The following is a 26,800-nucleotide window of genomic DNA, read 5'->3' as shown; positions in this document are numbered from 1 at the left end:
ATGAGGTGCTTTTAGTGGTCTGATTTTTTTCCTCCCTAAAAAATCAATATTAATGTCAATATTTTAAAAGAAAATATCAATATTTTTCAAGGAATTGTTGATATTCTGAAAGAAGATATCAATATTTTTCAAGGAATTATTGATACTTTGAAAGAAAAATGTCAATATTTTGAAAGGAAATCAGTATTTTGAAAGTGGCTTCCTCCTCTGCTAATATAGGCTATTATAGGCTTGGCTTGCTTCCCTTACGCTTGAAGCTTTGATTGCTCAAGTGGGGGGTGGCAGAGAGAGAGAGCTGTACTGCTGTGCTGTGAGTAAAATCAATAATAGAATAATATATTCAAGGGGGGGGATTGGTGATAGGGTAAAGCCACTGAAGTTTGGAGCAAACAGGATGGTTCTTCAAAGATGGAGAATATGTGGACCATTAAAAAGATCTGGTATGAAATCCAAATTCAGTTGAATTCTTGCCCATCCCTACCTTAAACTCTCCTTGAGTGTTCTTGCCTGGCTAGAATGTGTCTTTTGGTAATGCCTCTTGCTTGCCTAGAGAAATGATAGAGAAGGATGTGTGAGTAGATGAACATTTCTTGCTCTGCCCACTTTTGCTTCTGGCCAAGCCCACCACTGGCATGTGGCCCTCGGAAGATTGCCTGGAAGGGAATGTGGCCCTTCAGCTGAAAAACGTTCCTGTCCCCAACATACACCAAGCACAGCCTAAAGCAGTGGAGGCTGGCAGCTCTGGTGTCAGTGGGGCAGCAAATCTGAGCAGAGTTTTCAAGGAGCTGTCCAAGGTACACCGCCCCACTGACATGGGAGCTGCCTGCTTTCACTGCTTTAAAGTGTACCATCTGCCCCATTTCATTTTAAGGCTACGTCTTTTTCCCCTTGCCAAGCAACATCCTTTTCTCTCCCCTCCCCTTTTGTTTCTTTCAGCTTAACATCCAGCCTCATTGAGAGTTTCGATGGACTTGAAAGTTTGTTAACTTCTTTGTGAACTTTAAAGTTGGTCCTAATACAGATATTGCTCCACTGTTACACCTTTCCCCCCCTAATGGAACGTTTTGGCTACCTGTAATTTTAGAATCCTTGCTACACCCCTACACCTAAAGAATTGCTTTTTGAGGCAATCTTCTTTCTGCAAGGCAATCCAGGGGTGATCTGACCAGGTGACCACGGTGTGTTGCTGTTGTTTAAAAGAGAAAGTGAAATGATATGAATGGCTAAGAGGGAGAGAGCTCTCTTTTTGTATTTCTGAAGTATAAAGGATCTCATCTGCACAGCATCTTTAATGAAAGCTGTACATTTAGCCTCTTGTCAGTTGAGTTAACCCCCCGCCCCGTACTTAGCATTCATTGCAGTCATTAGGGCACAAAGGAAAATCAGGGGCTGCATTGGTTTGCCCCTAGATTAGCTAGAAGCCTAAGGAAACACACCATAGAGATGCACTCCCTTCTCAGTAGAAAGCAATGCTCTTTTGCAAGCCTCTGGGCAGCTCATCTATCAGATGATGCCGTGTTTTGTACTATTGTATTTCAGCATCTGTCTGTCTGTCTGTCTAAATTTCATTTATGAATAATTAATTATGACACATCTCAAAGTGTTTTCACGATAAAGAATAAGAGCAACAAGAACACCCACATTAAAGCACATATAAACAATTTCATATTTAAAAAAATAAAACAATTTCACATCCAGCACAGAAACCAATTGGTATCTGCATCATATGCCTAACTGTGTCATATATACACAGTAGAAAATAGTGTCATTTTGTCAGGAAGCTGTTTCCCCATGCAGCCAAAGACTAGAGCTACCATTTCCCTCCATTCCTTCCTTGGTCTCACGTCTGTGACTTATAACAGCAGCCTTTAGAAATTAAGCAGGTGTCTTCTGTGTGTTAGGCATTGGAGGGCGGGAGGAAATGCACACATTACCTCAGCAGCGCAAAAAGGAAGCACAATTCACTCACACCTTCCTCTTGTGCACTTCCTCATAATGTGCAAAGATGAAAATGTAGTATGAAAAGTTTCAAACTGTTCTATTAGTATGGGGAAGAGAAGAGAAAAAACATTTTTAATAAGGGTGTGATCTTTAGGTACATTGCTGCTGGTTCTAAAAAAATGCTGCTGTTATTATTCCTATATAGTGCTTCTTTATTTATATGTTATTGCTCATATTGTATGAATATGGAAAAACAAAAGCTTCCTCAAGAAGGGGGAAACACAGCGCCATTCAGAAGCAGGAGTGAGTCACCCAGTGTGGCGGAGCCACATCAATAGGCTCCCAGAAGCTGCATCGCTGCCACTTACTGGTAGGGGGAGGAACGAGGCCAAAGGAAGGTGGGGCTGTGCAGGTGCACTGGTATGGCCAATCCAGTGCTCCCCCAGTGCGCCTGTGCAGACCCGACCTTGTGACCCACTGCCTTGCCCCTTCCTGTGCTGGTATGTGGCAGTGACACCACTGGCAGAAGGCTATTGCTGTGGCTCCATCTTACCAGGCGAGCTGCTCCTGTTAAGAACATCACAAGAGCCCTGCTGGATCAGACCAGAGGCCCATCTAGTCCAGCTTTCTGTTCTCACAGTGGTCAGTCAGATGCCTATGGGAAGCCCACAAGTGAGACATGAGTGCAATAGGCCCCTCCCATTCCAAGGGTGCTTCTTGCAAAAGGAAACCCAAAACTGATGCTATCAGTGGCTGCATTCATACATCACAATAAGTCAAGGTTGTGGGCTGTTCACGGTTTACCACGAACGCCGCCCAACTGCATCCACTTAGCTCCTCCCTTGGTATGAGTGGGAAAAACAAACCATGAGGTTGCAGTTAAGCTTGGCTTGTTGTGACATCCCAGCCTGGTTGCTCCCTAATAAGCCAGGATTGCTAGCTATCCTTAAACCGTATTTTGTGTCGGCTTACAAATCCTGGCTTGTTTTGGAGCAACAAGCCAGGATCCCATGAACAGTTAATCTTAATTGCAGCTTCAAGGTTTGTTTCTCCTGCTCACACCAAGGAAGGAGCAAAACTGTGTGCACTAGCATGCTGCTTATTCACAGTAAATCACGATACGCTAGCAACCCAGACATTGTGAAGTGTGCATGTGGCTGGTAGCTAGTCGTCGTGATGCCTGTATCTGCTGCCTTCAGAATCAGAGGTGGCATACCTCTGAATACCAGTTACAGGGTTATTGCCCTCGTGGCTTTCTTTCGGGCTTCCCATGGGCATCTGATTTGCCACTGTGGGAAACAGAATACTGGCTTGACTGACCTTCAGACTGATTCAGCAGGGCTCTTATGTTCTTAGGACGTAATTTATGCCTGAAACAGTTTAAACAACCTAAGCATGTATTCAGCAAGAAGTACAGTTGAGTCCAATGGGATTTGCTCCTTGTAAACATTGTTCGGACAGGGTGGCCATGTGTTTTATTTGAAGGAGTCGTCTGTTTGAAGGTCTGTTCCCTTCCAAGTCTGGGTGAAAGGAGAGCAAAGGCCTTAAAGTTGCCCACCAATAGCACTTGGACAGCAAACTGAGCAAGCACTCAGGTTACCCCTTGCTGTGGTGAGATGCATTGTATTTCTGTCTAAATTCTAGTAAGCATTTCTGAATTTTCAACCATACATACACATTAGCCTACGCAAATTTTATGTAACATCTGTATTGTCTTTTGTCCTTTATTTTTGGTTATGTGTCACATAAGCCACTCTGTGTTAGCATCAGGTTGAAAAGCTGGGCATTTTAAAGAAGATGAAGGGAATGTGAGGAATACACTGCAGGCGTTCAGAGTGTTGCCACACGCACAACAAAACCACACTGTAGGATCATTCCTGCTTTGTACCAGTTAGAATATGGTGAGGGAATCAACACATTTGAAAAAAAGAGTTAGATCATAACAACCTTGCTCCCTGCTTCTCTAGTTTTCCATATTCAGAAATGTCATTTTTTAAAAATGTGGAAGGGCATTAAGTATGTGAGCCTATAACTGCAATCCAGGAAGTATTCTGTTATGCAATTTTGATCAGTCTCAGTTTCCTACCTCTAAAATGGGACTGTAATAGCCACCTTCTCTCTGAAATTTTTTAAAAACAACTTTGGTAAAGATAGTAAATTACTTTGGACAATAGATGAACTAAAAATAAGAAGTATCAGTATGGTCCAGGGAATATTCTTTGACACTGAAATTCTGTGCGCGAGCCATCAGAAAGGTCTCCTCAAAGCCCATTTAAAGGAAGAGACTCTACAAGTGTATATGGTTAGGATCAGGTTGCCGGATCATTATTCAAGCAATATGAAGTATTTCTGTTTTCTACAGTAGTGACAGAAAACTATCCTTTTTAACTAATGTTGTTCTGGCATTTTACATGACAAAGAAAAGGGTTAAATTAAAGTGGATTCATAGTGATCGATAATTGTCATTCTTGTTATATGACCTGTTTATATTAAAGCACGCACACTTACACACAGACTTTTGTTTCATGGTATATTTCATCTTTTTCCTTTAGGGATTTCTTGTTATTTTTGAACTGATGCTTTCAGGCTTAGGTAAGGCCCATCTATTCAGTTATATATTAGCTACCAACAGGTACACAAGGCAGATTCTAAATCAAGAGTGAGGAATCTGTGGCCCTCCAGATGTTATTGGACTCCCATCAGCCCCAGCCAGCAAAGCCAATGGTAAAGGTTGATGGGAATTGTATCTGACACAGTTCATTCACACAGCCAAATAATCACTCAATGAAAATGAAATGGACTGCCTTCAAGTCAATTCTGGCGACCCTATGAATAGGGTTTTCATGGTTAGCGGTATTCATAGGGAGTTTACCATTGCCTTCCTCTGATGACTTGCCCAAGGTCACCCAGTGAGGTTCATGGCAGTGCGGGGATTCGAACCCTGGTCTCCAGGTCGTAGTCCAACACCTTAACAGCTACACCACACTAAGGGATGAATATTCTGTGTGAATCAACCTCAGTTTAACAGAAGTGGTGTTGACACATTATACTGAATGAACTCTGTGTACCTGTACACACAAAAGTTGATATGTACAAATTATGCTGCTTTTTTACACACAAACATATGTAGAAACAGCTTGTATCTGTGTTCAGTGTAATGTGTGTACAACTCTAAGGTCACAGCCTCTTTATTTAGAATGGGTGGCGAGACTGTGGCCCCCCAGATACTACAACTCCCATCATTCTCGGGAACATAGAAAACTGCTTTATATTGAGTCAGACCATTGGTCCATCTTAATCCTCTCAACAAATAGCAGATAACACTAGAAGAGTTAAAACATATATTAACAACTAGTCAGGTTTTTTAATAGTTTTGCTCACCATCTAAAACCAGCAAAGATAATGCGTAGCAGATCTCAGCTAGAAGGGTATTTATGTTCAGCATTCTCGGTGGCACCACCACGAAGGCCTTGTCTCTTTTACTGGCCCATCTGATCTTATGACTAGATGGGTCAAAGAGAACAGGACTTCCAAGGACAACTGTAAAGACCAGGCAGGTTCACATATTTGAAGCAGACCTTAAATTGTCTGATAATGTGTTTTTTTCTTGGCTTTTGTTTTTGCTTTGCACTTTAACAGGGCAAGTGTTTTTGCAGATTAAAGACCTACTAGAAGACGCATATAAAATCTACTGTTACCACCATGACGATGCACACATCCTGCTGGAATCCTATGAAAAAGATGAAGAACTGAGGCAACATATAAGAGACTGCCTACACTCCTTAAAGTATGAACTTTTCAAATGACTATTTCTATCTCCTGTTCATTACTGTCATGGGAAATCTAAAATGGACATATAAAGAAAATATCTCTTACAAATCCAGGGCTTTATGGGGTTTACTAGAAACACATGCTTATGCTGCTTTCCTGGAAATATGACCATATTTGTCATAAGAAGGTCACAGAATGGAAAGAATCTCTTAAGATGCCACCAAAACAGGCTTTTTTAAAAGAGAGATTGCTTCAGAGGAACACCGTCTTAAACTCATAGAATCATAGAATAGTAGAGTTGGAAGGGGCCTATAAGGCCATCAAGTCCAACCCCCTGTGCAATGCAAGAATCCAGATCAAAGCATTCCATCTTTTTAATGCACCAAGCACATATATATCTATTTTTTATTATCTCCATAATAATATCCTTAACCCTCTTTATGTAATATTGCACATAAGTATATTGGGGCTTTCTTTGCTTTTCCTCCCAAAGACAGTTCATTATGGCCCTTCCCATTACATACTGCTTTTACAGGAAGCTGTAGGATCAGATTTATTAGACTTTTTTGGCTTCTGCGTATAGCTCAAGATAATCTAGAACAGCCTTCTTCAACTTTATGCCGGCCACATGTTTTGGATTACAACTCCCATAATCCCTGACCATTGGCCATGCTGTCTGGGGTTAATGGGATTTGTAGTTCAAAACCTCAAGAGAGCACCAGATTGGGGAAGGCAGATCTAGAATATTTGCACAAGGATCTTATTATCAGGTTGTCTTATTATTCTGGTAACAAATGCAGTCCAAGAATGCACTTCATTAAGCATTCATTGGGCTTTGTAAGAGAATAATGCTTAGAAGTTAGCAGTCTTTGCTCCCCCAAACCTAAACATGTCTACGTAGAAGTTACTGCCACTGGTGTGTTTTGGACACAACAATGAACCACATTAGTGTTATAAGAATAAACCTAGATGAGCATTTGGTTTGCTTGCTCCCGTACTCCCCCTCTGCCTTTGGCATGGCTGTGAGCAAGAGTTTGAAAGCATTTACTTTCAGTTTAAATTTCTGGACATGTCATCAGAACCCTAATGTTAACTATGGATTATTGAATCAAGCCAGCTTCTTAAAATATGATTTAATAAGTTCGCTTGTTTCAAAAAAACTAATTAACATTAACCACAGTTCAAGGTTCAGATGCAACCCTAAACTATGATTAATATAAAACAGAAGTGGAAGATTTCAGTCTCCTCCTTGCATTTATCCTGGAGTGGGGCAGCATAAGAATCAAGGCTTACTGCAGTTTATGCTTGTAAACTATGGTTTAGCATTATGTGTAAGCTCTGCCATTGAATTCAATATAATCAGGATCATACTATTAATAATATAACTTTTTATGCTAATACTAACAACTCTTTTTTTCTCTCTCTCTCTTGGCAGAAAGATATATGAAGAAGGGTAAGTACCGTATTTCTTTTTTTTATTAGCTTTTTAACTTCCCCCCTATTCAAGGAGCTCAGGGCTGCGTATATGGTTCACTTCCATCATTTGATCCTCACAACAACCCTGTGAGGCGGGTTAGGCTGAGACAGAGTGACTGATCAGTCCACGGTCACCCAACGAGCTTAATGGTTGAATGGGAATTTAAATCCAGGTCTCCCTTATCTAGATCCAACAGTCTAGTATGTACTATAGCACACTGTGCTCACACCTCTCTTTTTGAAACGTAATGCAAAATGTTGCATAAAAATATATATATAAAAATAAATTCTTTAGTACTGGAATGCTATCTGAACACATTCAGGCAGAGCACCACTTTAGAAAGCAACCAGCTTCTGGCAATGACAGAAATACAGGTATTTCTGAAACCATACTGACATTGATTAAAACATTACATTTCTCCATGTCTGTTTACACAACAGAAATACCATTCCAGACTTTCAGATTTTCTGGATTTAGGTTCTTAAATGTTCCAGAGACTGGCATTGTTCTCTCAGGGGTCATAAATACCCAGAACCAACATCTGCATGTGTATCCTTAGTTACTGGAAATTTGTATGCACAATTAATCAGGCTTGCATTCAGGGTTTGTAAATATCAGTCTTCCCAACTTGGTGATCTCCAGATATAGCTGAACTACAGTTCCCATCATTCCTGACCATTGCCTGTGCTGGCTGGGAGTTGTAGTCTAAAACATCTGGAGGGCTCCAGATTGGGGAAAGTTGGTACATAGCAGGGGTGAGGAATCTTTGCCTCTCCAGATGTTGCTGACCTCTCCCCATGCTGATTGGGAATGATTGGAGTTGGAATTCAATAGCATCAGGAGGGCACCAGGTTTGGGAAATTGGTATGCTTCATTTATAAACAAAATTATTTCCCATTTCCCCCCTTCAAGACAGAGGTGGGCTAAGTGGTGAACAGAACAAAGCATAAAAAAGCAACACTAAGCTTAAAAGAGAAAAATAATTGCAAACAGATATTACAAGAGTCTACAGTTCCAAAAACCAGCCAAGGGGGAAATACAGTCTTCTTTTGCTGAAGTCTCTTGGAACAAGAGATCTGCACTAGTGGGTTTCCTCCTCCTGGTTTTTTAGCCATTTTGTTCCGACATTCCAGAATCTAGATTTTCATCTTGTATTCTACCAAAGCGGAACATACCAGATGTCAGAATCCCAGAACAATGACACTGAACCCTGTCTGAAATTCGGGAGAGAGATGCCAGTCAGTGTGTAAACACTACTGAGTGAGACATACCATTGATCCTACTTGGTATAATGCAGCTTCCTCTGTTCCTGTGTGCTGGTGTGTTCCCCTTATTCCTGCTGCATTGGTCCATTGAACAAAAAACACAAAAGCAAGTGGACAGGTCATGGGGTTATTTTTAGCTGAATTTAAAATGTTGGAAACAGTTTTTGAGCAATCTTCATCAGGCTGTCATTCCAGGGGAAGAATATCTTATATTGTCAGATTGATACTTGGCCAGTCTGTGCAAAGGTGGGGTACACTAGGCCAGAGATAGGGAACCTCAGGCCAGGGGACCAAATCCAGTCCTTTAGGCTTCTCTGTCGATCTTTCGGGACTCTCCTTAGGCCACACGTCCTCCCTTGGCCAAACCCCATTTCCCTAGGCCACTTCCTTCACTGGCTCTGCCCCTTGACCTCCTCAACTGCCTTGAACTGTGGCAATGCTTCTTGCTTGCTGTCCTTCATGGACCACTGACTTTTATTTGTCCAAAGCCTTCTGTACAAAGGTCAGAGTCGCACCCATTGCTCTGCCCACTTTTTGCCTCTAGCTGAAAAAGGTTACCCACCTTTCTACTAGGCCGTGAAGATGAGTGTTCCTAGAATGAGCAGGGCTATGATCTTAAACAAAACGTTAATCAAAAACTAAATGGGAGTAGAATCTGACAAAGCTCAAGATATTTTGAGGGAAGGGTTGTGCTTATAGAGCTTTAAACACCACCACCACCACAAGCTGTATAAAAGAGGAAGAAAAGAGCGCTCTCTCTCACTCTCTCTTTCTCTTTCTCAGTGTGTGTGCTGCAAATTGCTTGTGCTGCACTTCCACAAATTAATGTGCACTTATCACCTTCAAAAACAGATGCCATAAACTGTGAGTTGCGAATGGAATGTAAATTGGTCAATAATTCATAAGCAATTACCTTTCAGAGTTTATGGATGACTCTGTTGTGGCTGAATAAGGGGACACATGAAACCTTCTAGCATTCACAATCCAGGCACAATAACAACCCCTGTTCTTCTTAGAAATCCTAATGAGCATTTTAGAATGTGGATTTTTGCACTGGAAACACCTGCTTACAAGACATTTCAGCTTTACAGTAACCCCTTCTCTTGGTTCTATGGTGAGCCCATAACTCGTAGCAAAGACAGCAGCACGTTGGTGATTATAGCAAAATAAATACCTTCATGAGATCCCGTGAATAATTTTTTGACACAGAAATAGTATGTGGCTACAGTGAAACCAGAATTCTTCTGAGGATAGTTTTTTGCATTTTGGTTTTAAGCAGGGTGCCGTAGTGTACTTTCTTATGTGTTAGCAGCCCCCCCCAAGCTGTCCAGTTAAATTGGCTGGTTAATTCTATGCCCATACAACTTCCCTGAGTTAAGCGCAGGGCTGAATTAGCCATCATGTTAAGCATGCTGTAGTGCAGGCCCACAGCTAAAGTTGTTTCTTAAACTAGTATATTGTGCCAGAGATAGTTTCTCTGTGAAGAGGGAGTAGCTATGCTTTTCCCATCTCTGGACTCCTCTAAAATTATTCGCCATTCAGAACATGTTAGTACTTCTCTTACCATGTAACAAGGGGTAAAAGGCCACATACACAGCTGTGAAAAGGTATCAAATACTGGTAGTCCTATTCTATGTGCTTATTCCCCACTACAGTTTTTATTTTCATGACTGAACAATGCTCCTGTCTCATTTTTTTTAAAAAAAATCACCCTCCCTATATATATGTAAAAAGAAAAACAAAGAGAGATTAAAGGCTCCTCTAGATGACCTGTTTATTTGGCCTGATTTGCTTGCACAAAGGATACCATGGTTAGACTATGTCTGGTCTTTATTGTGCATTTGTTCTGATTGGTTTAGGGGGCACTTATATGGCAATGAGGGGTCATCCTGATTTGCTTGTGGGGTGTTTACACATCTTCCCATTAGTCATTTGTTCAGATCCCACACTTTTCAGTTCATACACCGTCACTGTCAAAATGGCAAAAAGTCGGTCTGTTTAAAAAATAACACCTGGATTTGTTGCATTAGGGTAACAGAATTCTTTAATCCACTTTAAATGCACAAACCTAACGTTCCGGGTATGCCCTGGAGGCCCTCCTGGGGGTCCCTCCCACAAGATGCTGACAGTCTGGAGGCATTCTAACTGTTAGGAAGAAGGAATCTAGACCAGCCTTGTAAATAAGCCCACAAAAGTTACTAGCCTGCAAAATCTTTTACCAGCCTGCTGGGGGCTATGTAAAGAGGGGTCCCTCCTGCAGCAGCCCCATGCATTTTTATGCAGTCAGTGCAGAAGGCACTTCCTCTGGCACCCTGCTTGGTTATCAGTTTCTTTTGCCTCTGGATTCGATCAGCTTTATTCCAGCCCCTCTCCTAACAATTATCCCCTCCTCACTCATCATATGATAATTCTGATGACCGAAGAGGGGGAGATTTGCATCATCTCCATCAGGGTGCTTGGTTGTCTGGAGAGGTTTAAATCTCTCCCCACTCCAAGCACCATGTATCCTTTAATATTTTTGTTTTGTTTTTGCCACCCCCTCCAAAATCAGTGGGGTCTTGAAGAGCCAGATAAAATTGCATGGTGGGGTGCTGCATCATACCCTTTGGCCAGGGGTTAGCCATTCATGTATTATATATTTCTGTGTGGAGAGTGGAGGAGAGACCTCCTTCCTCTGGTATCATGGCAGGTTTTGATACAGAGCACAGAGCATGAATACAGCAACTTGTCGTTCTTTTTCCAGCCTACTCACTCTCCTGCATGCAGTTCCTCATCTGTGGCGAGTGCTTCCGTATTAGGCTGTTCCAGACCCCAGATGTTGTTGGACTACAATTCCCACCATCCATGTCCATTGGCTAAGCTGGCAAGGGTTGATGGGAGTTGTAGTCAGACAACATCTGGGGACCCAAGGTTGAAGAACGGTGGTCTAGACCAAGCTTTCTCCCTGACATGCCTTTCCCACTTGGCGTCCTCCTGATGTTGTTAGACTACAACTCCCATTATCCCTGACAATTGGCCATGCTATTTTGGGCTGATGGGAATTGAGATCCAACAGTATCTGAAGGGGACCAGGCTAACGTAGGCAATCATCTCATCATGTGAAAAAGCTGCAGGTGCCACTATAGTTCCCCACTCCCCTTTTTAATGGACCAAGAGGAGGATGCCTGATTCTGAGTCTGTGTGAATGCAGCAGAAGTAAGTAAGTGGCGGGCATCAAGAGAAATATAAAGAGGATTTCAAATGATGACCTGATTAGCTGGATTTTTCATGAACCAACAGTATTTATCCATTATTATCATTACATCTTGTGTCCCTGCTCCCCTTTCAAGTTGCTCAGGGTGACCTAACATGAGGTTATTCCTTTTTACAATTGCATCAACTTCAAGGTGGGAGTGGGGGGTGGCAGGGAGGCTGCATGTTGCTATTCAGCGTAGGATGTTATTCCATTGTCTGCCATCTGCAGAGCAAGTGGATTCTGTTAGAATTAAGCCAGCTGCGTTAATGTGAGTGTGAAGGAGCAGCAGTGATTTGCGATGAGATTAAGCGTAGCTACTTAGGGTCCTGGAATTTTGACTAAATCCACATGAAGACAGCATGGCTGAAGGAGCGTCACAAATGAATTATCATCTTACTTTTCTGTACAATGTATGTCACCAGTTGTTCTAAATCTATCTTAACATATGCAGGGAGACACTGTTTCCTGTCTCTTTCCACCAACCCTCCCTCCCTCCCTCCAGTATAATGCTAAAGGATGCATGTTAAAAACACAACTAATCTAAGACTGGTTATCACTGAGTAATCTGACTGGGCCAAATTAGATGGGCTGAACATGGTAGCATTTCGTGCCCCGGGGAATCATTATCTCCTTGCAACTCCCTATCTTCCCGACCATATTGCTAGATTGTGTCAGGCAGAAATGCAAGCAGAGCGCTGTTTATTGCTTGAGCAGCTATCCAAAGAGTGACTGGGGAAGCAACGACACACTTGAAGTCTACTTCGCCCCATTATTGAAGCAGCTTTTAAGATCTGCTTGCATGGGATTTTCTGTGGAAAAAAATAACAATGTCAAATTTTTTAAAACAACCACGGGGTGGTGTAGTGGTTAGAGTGTTGGACTGGGACCCTGGAGACCAGGGTAAAATTCCCCGTTTGGCTCTGAAGCTCACTGGGTGACCTTTGGCCAGTCTCTGTCTCTCAGCCCAACCTACCTCACAGGGTTGTTGTGAGGATAAAACTGGAAGGGGGAGAACCATGTTTGCACACCACCTTGAGCACCTTGGAGGAAAGGTGGGATATTAATGTAATAATAAAATAATAAATAAATTTAAAAAACAAAGTGTGCTGCAGACGTAGAGTTCTGTGTTTGGTGCAGCATCAAGCAAGGAAGAGGAGTAAGGTTGCTAATCCTCGAAATAAATTTTAAAAAACTAGTTTCTTGGTGAAGTGATGTAGTGGAAGCTCCCGCTCCAAGCAATACAGCTACTCTCTGTGCTTTCTAGTCCCCTCACTCAAAGCAATACCAGCCACATATGACATTCGCTCTCCTGCCCACAGCACAGTTCAGCCTATAATTGTGCCCCAGTCAGAAAATGGGCAATAACCTTCATGCGACGCCAATAAGTCAAGCTACAGAGTACACGTCAAAGCACGCGTGTAGTCGTGGAATTAAGCATCTTGTAAGAAACATACAGGGATAGAGCATGTAGGCCACACAAACACTTTCTTTTATCGTGGTTGTGCGCACACACACACACACACTACAGAAAGGATCAGAGGCACACACATTCTCCCCATTTCTCTGAGACATAAACAGAGACAGAAGAGACACATTCCTTAGTAGAGGAATGTCTTATCTAATGACAGGAATGCTTTGCATGCATAGGAACATACACATAGGAAGATGCCTAATACTGAGTCAAACCATTGGTCCATCCTTTTGTGAGGGCCTGACGGAGCTCAAGGAACTTGGGAGCTGTAGCAATAATGTCCTTTACTTTCTGGACCTTTTGTAATCTCTTTTATTTTCTGGACCTTTTGAGTGTAGTTGAGACATCAGTTTCAGCTGCAGTTTTAAACAACAACAAACTAGTGTAGAAAACAGGTCCTGCAGCGGTTCGGGAATTCATTGCCAATGTTCCATTTAGGGTTGCTACCTGACCAGAGGATATGGCATATCTTGCCCTTGTATCTTTTGGGCGCAGCTTAAAAAGCACGAGAAACTTTTTGGGGCACCAAGAGAAGCACTTTCAGCTGTGAATGCCTGCAAACAGAGCTACTGTTAAGGGACCAGAAGGTGATCCAAAAGCTGACAAGACTCATTCTGTTAGATTAATTAGGGATGCGGTTGTCTTTACAGCCACTCTGTTCCGATAAGGTATAGTGCTGTGGGCAGTGGTGGACAGCAAGGTTGGGCCCTGCTGCTCAACTGTCCTCCAGTTGGTCACGCCTCTGCTGCTTACCAAGTGGTAGAGGGGGAGGGCTGAGGCAGAGGGGAGACTGGCATGGTGCAAACACACCGGCAGGAATGCCAGATTGGATCTGCCAGTGCATTTGCACCGCACCAACCTTGCCACTGCCACACCCCTCCCCCTCTACCTCCCTGTCAGCAGCAGCAGTGTGACCAACTGGAGGTCAGGAGAGCGGTGCTGCCCCACCACATCATCTGTTACTGCCTGTGAGATTCAAGTTAATAAAAAAAAGATTAGCTTACAGACCTAGTTGCATAGTAACTGTACAGAGGTGTCAGACTATAGCCACCATTGCTTGCCATTTGGGGATGGGGAGAGGATCAGATGACCCCACATGCCACGTCCTAAATACTGTATGAGCTGCCAAGGAGCCTGTTTCTTGAAAAGCCCTGTACTGCTGATTTTTTTTAAAAAAGCAAGGGGGCTTAAATGGCAAGTGGAACAAAGCTAAATGGTTGTTGTGCCAGGTAAAGCTCATTTATAGGACTGAACTGCTCATAACATCAAATAACTAGAAGCATTAGCCACATCAATAAAGAATATAAAGCATTTAGCCAGCAGCAGGTGTACCTGCAATTAGGATGACTCGATATTCATTATGTTTGTTTTTCCAAAGTTCATATATTCTTTCACCCACCAAATTTGCTATAGTAAAGAAGTAAATGGAACATGTTATCATTTGTGGTGGACATGCAGCTATGCAGAAAAATACTGGAAGATAATTATTAAAATAACAATTAAATTTTGAAATACGAACTTCCTTCAGATCTGGTATTGATATTGTTGAACTATATGTCATGCACTACAAAGAAAGAACATAAGGAACTTATTTCCTATTTAACTGCTGCACAGATGTTATTGCTCAACATTGGAAAGTTGCATTAATCCATCACTGGAAAGTGAATATAGAAACAAATTTTGGGGAAACTGGTAGCCCTTCATACAGTATTGTCAAGAAAATCATTACCTCCCTGAACAGCGTGTTCAAGTAGGCTTTGAATTTTTCAAGAAGAAATATTGTTATGTTATGGTAATTATATTTAGTATATTTAATTGTGGGATATGGTGATGAGAAGCAAATGTTTATTTTTGGATTAGAGTTTTGTTGATTATTGTTTACTTTTAATAGTTGTTAAATTAAAAAAATGAAATGCAAAAAAAAGTTAACATAAAAGGAATCACCTTATCAGTTATGAATTTATTGTGAAAGGTGCCCTTACAGGGAAATAAATTCTTCCTCTTCCCTACTTTCAGGAACTCATTTGTTTACTTAACAGGCCTTTGTTTAAATTTCAGGGGAAAACCAAGCCTACTGGACATGGGATCTCTGATGATCAAGCCAATACAGCGTGTGATGAAATATCCCTTGTTGCTGTGTGAACTCTTGAATGCAACTCCCATGTCCCACCCAGACCACAATGCACTGCAGGACGCCTTGGTTGCTGTGAAAGGAATGAATACAAATATAAATGAACTTAAAAGAAGAAAGGATTTAGGTAAGGCAACTACAGGGAGAGGCTGTTGCCTTCTAGTCCTGCTTGGGGGCTTCCCAGAGGCATCTGTTGGGCCACTGGAGAATACAGGATGTTGACCTCATCCAATAGGGTTCTTGTCAATGCTCTTGATTTTTTTGGCTTGTGCTCATGGAGGTGCAAGAAGCATTGTCTGTGGCTTTGACCTTCATTTCAAGTGCCTTTTCGGGCATGGTTGCTGTTCTCATGTCACAAGTATATGTACTTGTGAGGAATTTGGAAATTTACATTTTACTTTTGTTTAGGGTGTGTCTGAACACTAAATTATGACTAATATTAACTGTGGTTAGCAGAAACAAGCCCATGGTTTGAAGTAGGCTGCTTTTAAACAAACCATGGCTAAGATTAATCATTGTTTAATGGGTTTGGGCAACATAGCAAATGACAGTTAATAAAAAAATTAAAACGAAAACTTCTGAACTCCTCCGCATGGTGGAGGAGGAGAGGACTGGCTAAAATGCATGACCCTGGGGGCTGAGATGCAAGGTTCATTCCTATCATTATATACTATAATTTATCATGATGTCTGAGACACAGTCACTGATAATGATAATTAAATGAGTCCTTAAAAATGCATTAGAGTGTGTCTTAGAGAATCAAACCAAAGTGCATCTAGTTCATCATTCTGTTTTCATCAGTTACCAGTCAGATGCCTCTGGATGTTCACAGTAGTGTTGCGGCAAATTCAGAAGTGCAGGGTCCGTTCATGATAGTCATACCATGCCCCCTCAAAGCCAAGCCCCCTCACAGCCATGTCCTCTTTCCACTTTTCCTCATCTCTCTTGCTGTCTGTGACAACTGCAAGTCCACACTCCACTACAACAGACATCCCTAGGAGCCAATTAGCATGAAAGGGTAGGCTGTGTGTTAGCTATTGAGAAGAATCTTCTCAGTGGCTAACTTATTTCCTTTTACTCTGATTGGCTCCAATCAGCACAAAAGGACAAAGACTCTTCTCAGTAGCTGACATGCTCCCCTTTCATACTTATTTGTTCATATTGTTATGTTACGTTATGTTATTTATTTACTAACTATATATATATGCTACTTTTCCTCACCGGGTAACCTCAACCAAGAATACAATATCATAAAAAAATTCAGAACATAATAATAAAAATTTCAACAGTATCAATAAATAACAGCAGAAAATATCACAAAATAGACTCAAATCTCAAATCAATTTAAACTTAATCTAGTCTCCAAAAGCTAGAGAATAAAATATGATTTTATCACACAGCAGAGCCCCATCATTGTTATGACCATGCATGTCTCCAAGAGGAGAAAGTTCCCCCACTGGAGCAGCACTATAGAGAAGACCCTTCCCCAGGTCCTTCTCTGGAGAAAGTGATGTAGCCACCCATCTAGTGATGAAAGAGTTCTTTCAGGCATTCTAATGAGCACACAACAGCAGCCATCTTGCTTCATAGGAACCTGGCTGGGACCCTGCTCTCAAAAAAGTACGGGGTCTACGATCCCCTGCAACCTCAGATGACTACACCCCTGGAGTAGGCATGAAGGTGACAGCTTCCCCTTGCTGTTTGTTACCTGTATCAGGTATTCAGAACTTAGTACTCTGCCTCTGTATATGGAGGTTTCCATATGGCTATCATAGATAGCTACCTTTATTCTTCATAAACACCAAACGACTTCACCTCAGCTCAAGAATAAATCCCAGAACCAACCACTCTATTTGTTTTTACTAGTGAGAAGAAAACTGAAATATTAAATTTACTTCAGGTCCACTGTTCGATTCTTGCATTTACTTTGTGTATTAAAAAGTTGGGACGTATTTTTTCTTCTGTTTGAGCTCTCAGCAGATTCACTAGGGATTTAGATCGCGAAGGCATGATAATTATTATAGTGTGCAGGATTATATGTTCCACAATAAATAGCATCAGTGGAGCTACTTCAAACAACAGGAACAATTAAAGAGATGGATATTTAAAAGCTAATATGGCCATAAGGATTTTCCTCATCTCTGCTATTTCCATAAGTATGGAGTGTGGTAACTTTCATCTTACACTCCCATTCTGTGGTCTCTGCGGCTTTCAAGGAAAGAAGGATGGGCATCCTATAAATGCAAATTGTTGCTCTTGATGCAGTTTCTGTAATTGCAGTGCTGAAGTATAAGAAGAATGATGAAGATGAATCCCTGAAAGAGAAATTTGCAAGACTAAATATTCACTCAATTAGTAAGAAGTCTAAGAGAGTCACTGGCCACCTGAAAATCCTGACTGGAGGAGAACCTCAGGTAGTCATGTGTCTGGTATTTTGCTGTTTAACCCCTCTTGGAAATAATCAGAGCAGCCTGGTTTGCCTCAATGCAGTTTTATTTATTGAAAAGCAACAAAAGAGTCTTGTGGCACCTTAGACCACATTCACAGCAGACGTTTATTACACTGTGGTTCCTCTTTAAACAGTCATGTCTTCCCCCAAAGAAACCTGGGAAGGGTAGTTTGTGAAGGGTGTTGAGAATAGTTAGGAGACCCTTATGCCCCTCACAGTGCTACAATTCTCAGAGTTCCCTGGGAAGAGGGGACTGACTGTTAAATCACTCTGGCAACTGTAGTTCTGTGAGGAGAATGGGAGTTCTCCTAATAACTCTCAGCACCCTGCACAAACTACCCTTTTCAGGATTCTTTGGGGGAAGACATGGGGTGCTTTCACACTGCACTTTATTCCGTTATTTTGAATTTCTTACCTGTTAATTTCCGCATTATATTTGACCTTTCATACGACATACCAGGTAGCTCCGGAATTCTGGTGGAATGTAGTGGAAGTTTAGCGCTAATTTCTGTGACAAATGATACCAGAAATAATCCGTTGATGAGGCTGGGAACACGGAACATTGCGGGAGTTTTTCGTTGGTTGCAGTCGCTCACATGACGGGCATCCCAGCATGCAGTGTGGAATAGAGGGGGGAAATGAGCAGGAGCCGCCTTAAAAACAGAAGGGGAAAATGAGCCGGAGCTGACCCTGAGCTGCATCTGCTAGCTCTAGACAAGCCGCGTTAACAGGTGCTGCCACCACCAAACAACTGGGGCCAAAGAAGGGTGAAGGGAGGTGCGTAATCAGGTGCTTCCCCACCCCACCATCAACTGGAGCCGCAGCTGTGAGCTCCGGTATGGATAAGAGCAAGGGTAAGGGGAGCCACCTCCGCGAGCTCCCAATGGCCGCTAAAGCTGGTGCTGCCACCTCCAGCTCCCTGGGGCCACGGCCGTGAATCCTGAAATAAACTGATGGTAAGGGGAGCTGCCTCCACGAGCTCCCGGCAGCCGTGATAGCAGGTGCCGCCGCTGCGAGCCCTGAAAGCCAAGATGGGGAAAAATATACCAAACCCACTAAAACAAAGGGGGGGGCAGAAAAACTCTGAAGCATGTGGTGCTACTGGAGGAATTACTGCACACGTGTATAAAGGGAGAGGGATGAATACAAGGCTATGTTCATTGGAGCTGTGTGAAAGACCGTTGCATGAAATGCCGGTAAATCGGCTGCAAAAACTGCCGTTCCTTGGTGAAACAGGTACTGCAGTGTGAAAGGGGTTTTAGAAATTGGGACAGAAGCGCTTCCTTTTTAATCCGTCAGCCCCATGTGTGAAAGCAGCCATGACAGTTTAAAGTGGAATAATAGTGGAATAAATGTCTGCTGTGAATTTGGCCTTGAAGACAAACAGATTTATGATGGCATAAAAAATGTGCTAGCTTTTCAGGTGCCGCAAAACCCTTTGCCACAGCTTTAACACAGCTACCCCTCTGGAATATATTTATTTACTTATTTATTTGCTGGCTTATTACATTTAGGAGCTGCTTTCCCCCCAAAGTACTTAAGATGGTTTATATTTTGTAACAATGACTTACAAAAGGGGAGGAAAGAATGGGGAGGAAAGTGGAAAATATGAAAATTGAGATACCAGCTCTTTCATACTGTCAGATAATGAAGGGTTATTTGGGGTGATACCTGAATTGTGCAATCTAACTGTACATTTGGAGCTGGCACACGGACCCTGCATGTCCACAGGGAGACATCTCATCCTAATAAATCCTAAATCAGGGGCGGGGAACTTCAGGCTTGGAATGTGGCCCTCAGGCCTTTCTGTCTGGCCTCTGCGATTCTCTCCAGGCCGCACCCTTTTTCCAGCCATCGCTCGTCTCAGCTCTGCTTTGCACTCTCCTTGAGTGTTTTTGCCTGGCTGGAATATGGCCTTGAGCTCTGATAACTGCCTGGATGGAGGACAGAGATGGGTGTGAGAGCATGTGTAGAAATAAATCTGCTGTACAAAGGCAACATTCACATTTCTGGGAGGCAGGGCGGGATATCAATTTAATAAATAAAATAGATAATAAATACATGTGTTGCTCTGCCCACTTTTGCTCTGCTCACCCCTGGCATGTGGCCCCAAAAAGACTGCCCAGGAGGGAATGTGGCCCTTGGTCTGAAAAAGGTTCTGCTCCTCTGTCTTAAGTGAATACATTTTGGAAAACAACCACGCAATTTTGGCCTACGCATGTAGGATCTTAAGCTCATGGGCTGTTGTGCAGATGTATGTGACTGGAAGACATGAGGAGGCTGGTGTGCCTGCTCCAGGCACAGGGCTAGATCAGATTTCTCAGGTAGCATCCCAACTTGCCCAGTGTTGCATAAAGAGCAGGTGGAACAGTCATTGCTGGAGATGGTTCTGAAGGAAAGGAGCCAAATGATAGCTGGTTCCAGCCAAGTTGATGGAGGGGACCTTGCACACTCACCTGTTGCTCTGCTGCAGCCAGATGGAAAAGCTGGTAATGGAGGTGATTCTGGGGAGGGGAGGGGCCAAATGCAGCTGGTCCCATCCGGGCCGACGGAAGAGTTCTTACTGTCACATCTTTCCCTGTGGTGCAGCAAGGTGAAATAGCTGCAGATGGAAGTAATTCTGTTGCACAGTTAGTTTAATGACAAGATCTGTAGCTTGGAAAATATGCTAGTGATCTAACAAGAATGAGTGTGTCAGTATTAGAGGGAAAAGAGCAGAACAGAGTTAAGAATCATGGGGAGGCCACATTCACTCCTCTCGTTTCAGAACAATTTGCCCAAGCATTTCCCACATTCTCATGAGCTAGAAACCTGGGGAGTGCTGTTGTTGCTGTGAAGAATATTCTTTATCTACCACATTTTTATTCTGCAGTTGCTCAGCATGAAATGTTCAAGATGTGCTATCATTTTTCTTGTTGTCAGACCTTTCTCTTAAAGAAAGTGGTACTGATCAGTAGGTAGCTTTGACCAAAACTAATGCTTAGGTGAAATGGGATGAGTTGACACAAGGCACAAGTATGTTATTTACTATGCTTGACTTCATGAATATCAATGTGCTGATTATTAAGGGCAATGAGTTTTCCCTTAGAGACAAAGTGCTCTTAATGTCAATGTGAATTTGACAAGCAACCCAGCAAAAAGAAATCCTGTGTTTCTACTGGTGCCCTCTTTCCAATAGGTTAAGAAGCAACCGCCCAGAGAGCTTCGGCTATGGGGCTGTCTATAAACAAATAAATAAGAAGCAGCAGTTTGTGCTTGTGTTCAGTCTTCTGCTCCAGACTGAGCTTCTAACATGTGGTAGTGGTCGCTTAGTGGAAGTTGCTATAGCATGGAGGTACACTAACGCCAGTGGCAGCTGGTGGCCCCATATCAGTGGGGCAGTGGAATCCGTTCAGGGTTTTACTTTCAAGGAGCTGTCCAAGGTGATGAAGCACCTTGGACAGCTTCTTGAAAGTTTAGACTAAAACCCAGAGCAGATTCCACTGACATGAAGCCATCAGCCACCAGTAACTAGAGTCCAAGTCTCTCTGTCACTCCCTTGGAGCATTACTTATTGCAATCACACTGTCCTAACACTTGCTCATTTGATGGGACTACCCATCCTCAGAAGAGGACTTGAGAGCATAGCGTGGAACATTCATTCTGATTCCTTGTCATCACATGGCTCCCTGTTTTGCAGTGACGCTTAGGAATCCAAATGGATATTGCATTCATGGATCTAGAACAAGGGTGAGGAACTTTCTTCAGTCCAAGGGCCACATTCTCTCATAGGCAACCTTCCGGGGGCTGCATGTCAATGGTTGACAGGGCCAGAAGCAAAAGTGGGTGGGACTAGAGGAAAACGTGGCCACAGCAATGGATGGGACTCTCACATTTGTATAGTATGCTATATTCCTATGGCACAAAAGGATTTTATACATTTGTGTGCACGTGTGCACACACCTCTCTTTGTCCTCCATCCAGGAAAGCAAGGCATTATGATGGTCTGAGGCTACATTCCAGCCAGGCAATCAGACTTGAGAATGGTGTGGAGCAGGACCAGTGATGGGTGTGGCCTGGAGAGTGTGGTATGGCCTGGGAGAGTCCTGAGGGCAAGACAGAGAGACCCAAAGGACTGAATTTGGCCTCCAGCTCTGAGGTTTCCCACCCCTGACCAGAAAAGCCTCTGCCTATCCCACCCACCCAGAATGGATCTGAGGAAGACCAGGGTTTTTTGTGCAGTGGTATGATACTCACTGGTATGGTACACACCTCTTTTTTAAACTCCCATTGGCAACCATTTTGTGCTGGTACCCACAACACTTTTATCAAGATATGAGTACCAGCGCCTAATTTTTTTTACCAAAAAACAAAAAAGGAACTAGTGAAGACACAGATGCAAGCCGTTCACGATGCTTCTGTGCTGGCCCTTAGCTGTGCAGACTGATAGTGGCCATTATGATTTAAAATATCCCTGACATCTGGACCACGGAGGCTGGGACTGCTGATACAGATCTCCCAGTTCCACAGAATGAGGCCTATTTGGACGATCCATATGTCTTTCTCCCCTGTCTTCCAAAGTATGTGACTTATTTAATATGCTTTTTAAAATGCAGGTTATAAGTACCCCTTAGCAGCACTCGCAGTGTTCCAATGGCAGCTACCATGAAATGCTCTTAATTGTGAAGGGAAGCTATTTTTCTTCAGACAGACAGCCCTCTCTGTTTTGGTGTTCTTTTTTTATATATAAACACCTTTCAAACTCAAATACTGGAGAAGCACTTTGCGGGGTGCGGGAAATGATGCTTTTATGAATGACTGAGCATTCTTTCCCCCTTTAATTAGAGGTTCAGATTGTTCCCATTTCCCATCTCTGACATCTGTAGCAACTCCTTCAGCATTAGAAGAGAAGACCTGATTTGATATTTCCAAGGTGGTTGTTGCTGCCACCTTTTTTTTTCTATGCAAAGAAAGAAAACTGAAGCAAATAAAAATGCGATCCCTCTTTTACAAATCAGGACAAGTGTGGGTCAGTGTCTGAAATAATGGGAGTCTCTCAAACCTGGCACAAATACTAACTCTGCAGATGTATAGTAATGAGCACAGGGACAAACAAATGTATGATATAAAATAATGCATTGCTCATATATTTTTTTATGCCAGCTAAGAGAACATCATAAAGATGAAAGCCTATGCAAGTGCTATAAAGTCAACTCTATGCTTCTTTAATATGGTGCTGACCCTTCTATCAAGCAAAAGAAATTTCTGTTACTCCTCTAAAGTCTCTCCCTTTTCTCTTTGCTGTAAAAGCTTTTAATAGTTACGTTTGTTAGCGTATGTATTCCAAGCGTGCAGAATGTTTACATGTATTTATTATCTGCGGTGGAATGGGCTCACCGTCCATGCTGTATTTTGTGACCTGTCACTGTTTTCCATTCCACCTTCCGCTGAACTTGTGCAAACAATGTATCCAGTAGTGGATAGCGTGGTGAGCTGGCAGTGTTCACCTGATCTCCCAACCGCTGAATTGTTCCCAACCCCTGAGCTGTTGCTGCTTACCATAAGAAAGAGGTGCGAGGTGGCTGGTAAGTCAGTGCAGTGCAAATGCTCCAGCACAGCCAATCTGGCATTCCTGCCAGTGCATTTGCACTATGCTAACCTCTCTGCCACCTTGCCCTCCTCTTTTCCAGTAAGCAGCAGTGACTCAGCTGGCAGGAGGTCAGGTGACACTGCCATTGCCCCATCACACCGTCCACTGTTGCTTTTATCTCAAGAAAGTTGTTCATACTTCTGCACGGCTGGTCCAGACTGAGGTTTTGCATTGCCCGGTTCTTGGGTGACATCTCTCCACTACTTCATATCTCCTTGCCACAGCTGTATATATTTACACATGTATGTATGCATGAGACGTTTTTTATACTGGCCTTCTATATAAAAGATTCAAGCAGCTAACAACAATATAAAAGAAAATTAAAACAATAGAACATTATAAAAATCTAAAGATGTGAAGCTGAGACAGTAATAACAATCAAGAAAAGAATAAAAACTACAGCATCAGAGAAGCAATTTAAAAAGGAAGACCAGAAAAACTCCATTAAAAAGGCATGACTGAGTTGTTAAAAGGCAAATGGCAATGAGACTAGGAAGAGTTTTGGGGCATTTCATTGTTTTGTTACCACCACAGAAAAGGCCGTGTCCCTCATGCCCTCTTATTGTACTCCATATGGTGGGGTGATATGGAGCAAGACGCCAGATAGAAAGCAGACTCATAAGGGGGGAGGATATCTATCTATCTGGCTGTCTATACATCCATACAAATACACAGTTCTTCCTAAATTCATCAGTTAATCACTTTTTGCAGAAGTTACATCTGGTTGCTTCATATTGATATCTCAAGGTCCCACATTACATCTCTCTCACCCCCAGCAAATTGAATCAAATTGTATCAGTATTGCTTTATGAATGCAATTGCATAAATTCAGAATTTCTTTTAAAATAATGGAACTTACAATTATAGGAGGATGAAGCATATATGTTTAAGAAACATGCCAAGATTTCTAACGGGATCATGGGTGAAGGACTGGAATGAAATGAAATATGATAGCCCTGGTTTGGATATAACACTAAACTATGGTTTAGTCTTATGTGAGCTTGTGAGAGTCTCCTCCCTCCTCTGCAAGTGCAAGGAGACTAGAAGCTTTTGTGTCCATTTTCAATTAGCTATTGTTTAGCATTACATCCAAAACCTGTGGTTAATCTTAATTATGATTTTTTGTAAGAACAGGGAATTTGTGGCCCTCCAGCTGTTGTTTTTGTTGTATAGCACTACAGTTCCTATAATCTCTGATCATTAACCATGCTGGCTGGGGCTAATGGGAATTGGAGTCTGGAGGACCACAGGTTCCCCATCCCTGGTTCACTGAAATAAGCCAGTTGCATAACCAATGTTTGAAGATGGCGTGATAAGTAAGACTAACTGCAGTTTGTCTGCATCCAGAGGAAACATCAAAACATTTTTTGTTAAAAATGTAATTGAAATATTCCAACCTCCTCCTTGACTGTGCTGGAGGAGGATTGAAGGAGAGTGTGCGAACCCAGAGCTTGCTCAGCTCATTCACATAATGATGAACCATAATTTATCACTACATCTGGCTGAGGTCACAGCCTAAGAGGACTAAAGGTACTGTTGTTTTGTCGATGGAAAGGATACAGAGGTACTTTATACAATATTTCTACTAACATTATGGCTAGTGCACCAGTTACTAAAGAGTGGCCTTTTATCCTGACCACAGTGTTTCCATGTATTTTAGGTTAAAGATGAAACTTTTAATAGGGAAGAGAAGTTATTTAGAAGTTTGGAAAAGGCAGTCAAACTATGTGTAAAGAATATTTCACTGTTTGTACAGCATCTGAAGGTAAGTATAATGCAGCAATGCCAAAATAAATCAGTTTGCTACTTGTATGTTGCAAGCCAATATTGGCTGCTTCTGAATGAGCGTGAAACCTCTAGAAGAAAAGTTTTAAAGTGTCTACTGTGGTTTTTTTTTAAAAAAAAACAATCCAAATAAAAACTATCAAACACCAAGATGAATTCCCAAGTTGCAGAGTAATATGAAGCTTAGGACAGAATTAAAGTGACTTTTGGCAGATAGATGCTGTTAGGGTTATATTAGTCTAAAGTGAGAATGGCTAACTCCTGCTACAGCTCCCATCATCCCTGACCATTAGCTATACTGGTTGGGGCTGATCGGAGTTGGAATCCAACAACTTCTGGATGGCCACATGTTCCCCATAAGGGTTTTGTGCAGAATAAGTTGGAGGTATGCGTTGTGGTGTAGGATGGGAACCACATGAAACACTTCAGGGCTTAACTAGGAAGTATCCATGCGTATGTGGTGTATGTGTGTGTCTTTTTTTAAAAAAAACTATCTGCAAGATACCAAGCAAAACTAAACTAGCACACTAATGAGAGAGGTTGTTGCAGAGCCTGGTGCCGGCAGTGAGTTTCCTGCTTGGCTAGAACCTTTTACATAGGGGAGTATTCAAACATTCCATCCTCCAGAAGGCACTCTCCAGTGATGCACCTCATTCACCAGGCCAAATAGGCTTCTAGCTTCCTTAGTGTGGATGCCATGCACTGAAACAGACACTAGTAATTGTATAAGAAATGGAATTTGTGATAGTATTGGAAGAGAAAGGGGGCTGCCTTGTACAGGGCTGGGGAACCTGTGGCCCTCTGGATGTTGCTGGACAGTTATTATTATTGTTACATTAATATCCCATCTTTTATCTAAGGAGATCAAGGGTTCTCTTCCCTCTCCATTTTATCCTCACAACAACTCTGTGAGGTAGGTTAGGCTGAGAGACTGTGACTGGCCCAAGGTCACCCAGCAAGCTTCATGGCTAAGTCAGGATTTGAACCCTGGTCTGCCAGGTCTAGGCCAACACTGTAACCACTGTGCCACATTGGCTTTCTACAACTCCCATAGTCCTTGACCTCTGGACATGCTGGCTGGGGCGGATGAGAGTTGGCAGCCCAGAAACGTGGATTGCCACAGATTGCCTACAAAACAAAAAACAAAAATTGTTTTTTTTTTAAAAAGTGTTTTTAAAAGTGTGTATTTGTATATTTGTTTTTAATGTTTTTAATTGTTGTAAACGGCCCAGAGAGCTTTGGCTAAGGGGCGGTATACAAACGTAATAAATAATAATAATAATTTATTTTATTTATTTTATTTAATTTATATACCGCCCTAAGCCAAAAAGGCTCTCTGGGCGGTGTACATAAGAGATAATAATAATAATAATAATAATAATAATAATACCCCTGACCTAGCAGTTTGTTTCATTTTCTTCATGTGCATCCCCTTCCATGTGCTGTTTCATGAGCTAGCACATGTTTAACTTTCTTCTCCTTTGCCCGTTTCATCATATTCAGGAGTCTACACTTCTAGCTGCACAGAACGGAGCTGAACTTCAAGATTTTCTACTTGAGAAAGAAGATGGAGAAAGTGGCTCTTCAAACACATTGATTAATGCCGAAAAGCCCAGTGAAAGATACGTAAGTTCTTGAACAATACT

General features: G+C 42.3%; 1 protein-coding gene across 1 annotated transcript in view; it reads left to right on the top strand.

Moving 5' to 3' along the window:
• Positions 1–26,800, top strand: part of ARHGEF38 (Rho guanine nucleotide exchange factor 38) — a 62,304-nt gene that overhangs the window by 17,153 nt on the left and 18,351 nt on the right. Inside the window, exons 4-9 of the mRNA XM_061584569.1 lie at positions 5,581–5,728; positions 7,148–7,165; positions 15,219–15,418; positions 17,572–17,705; positions 25,030–25,134; positions 26,658–26,784. Of these exons, the coding sequence (XP_061440553.1) occupies positions 5,581–5,728; positions 7,148–7,165; positions 15,219–15,418; positions 17,572–17,705; positions 25,030–25,134; positions 26,658–26,784 (732 nt within the window). The remainder of the gene's footprint in view (positions 1–5,580; positions 5,729–7,147; positions 7,166–15,218; positions 15,419–17,571; positions 17,706–25,029; positions 25,135–26,657; positions 26,785–26,800) is intronic.

Source organism: Rhineura floridana, chromosome 9 (assembly GCF_030035675.1).
Source record: "Rhineura floridana isolate rRhiFlo1 chromosome 9, rRhiFlo1.hap2, whole genome shotgun sequence".
Classification (NCBI taxonomy): Eukaryota; Metazoa; Chordata; class Lepidosauria; order Squamata; family Rhineuridae; genus Rhineura; species Rhineura floridana.
The sequence above is the reverse complement of the archived record's forward strand: the minus strand, read 5'-3'. Positions and strand labels throughout refer to the sequence as shown.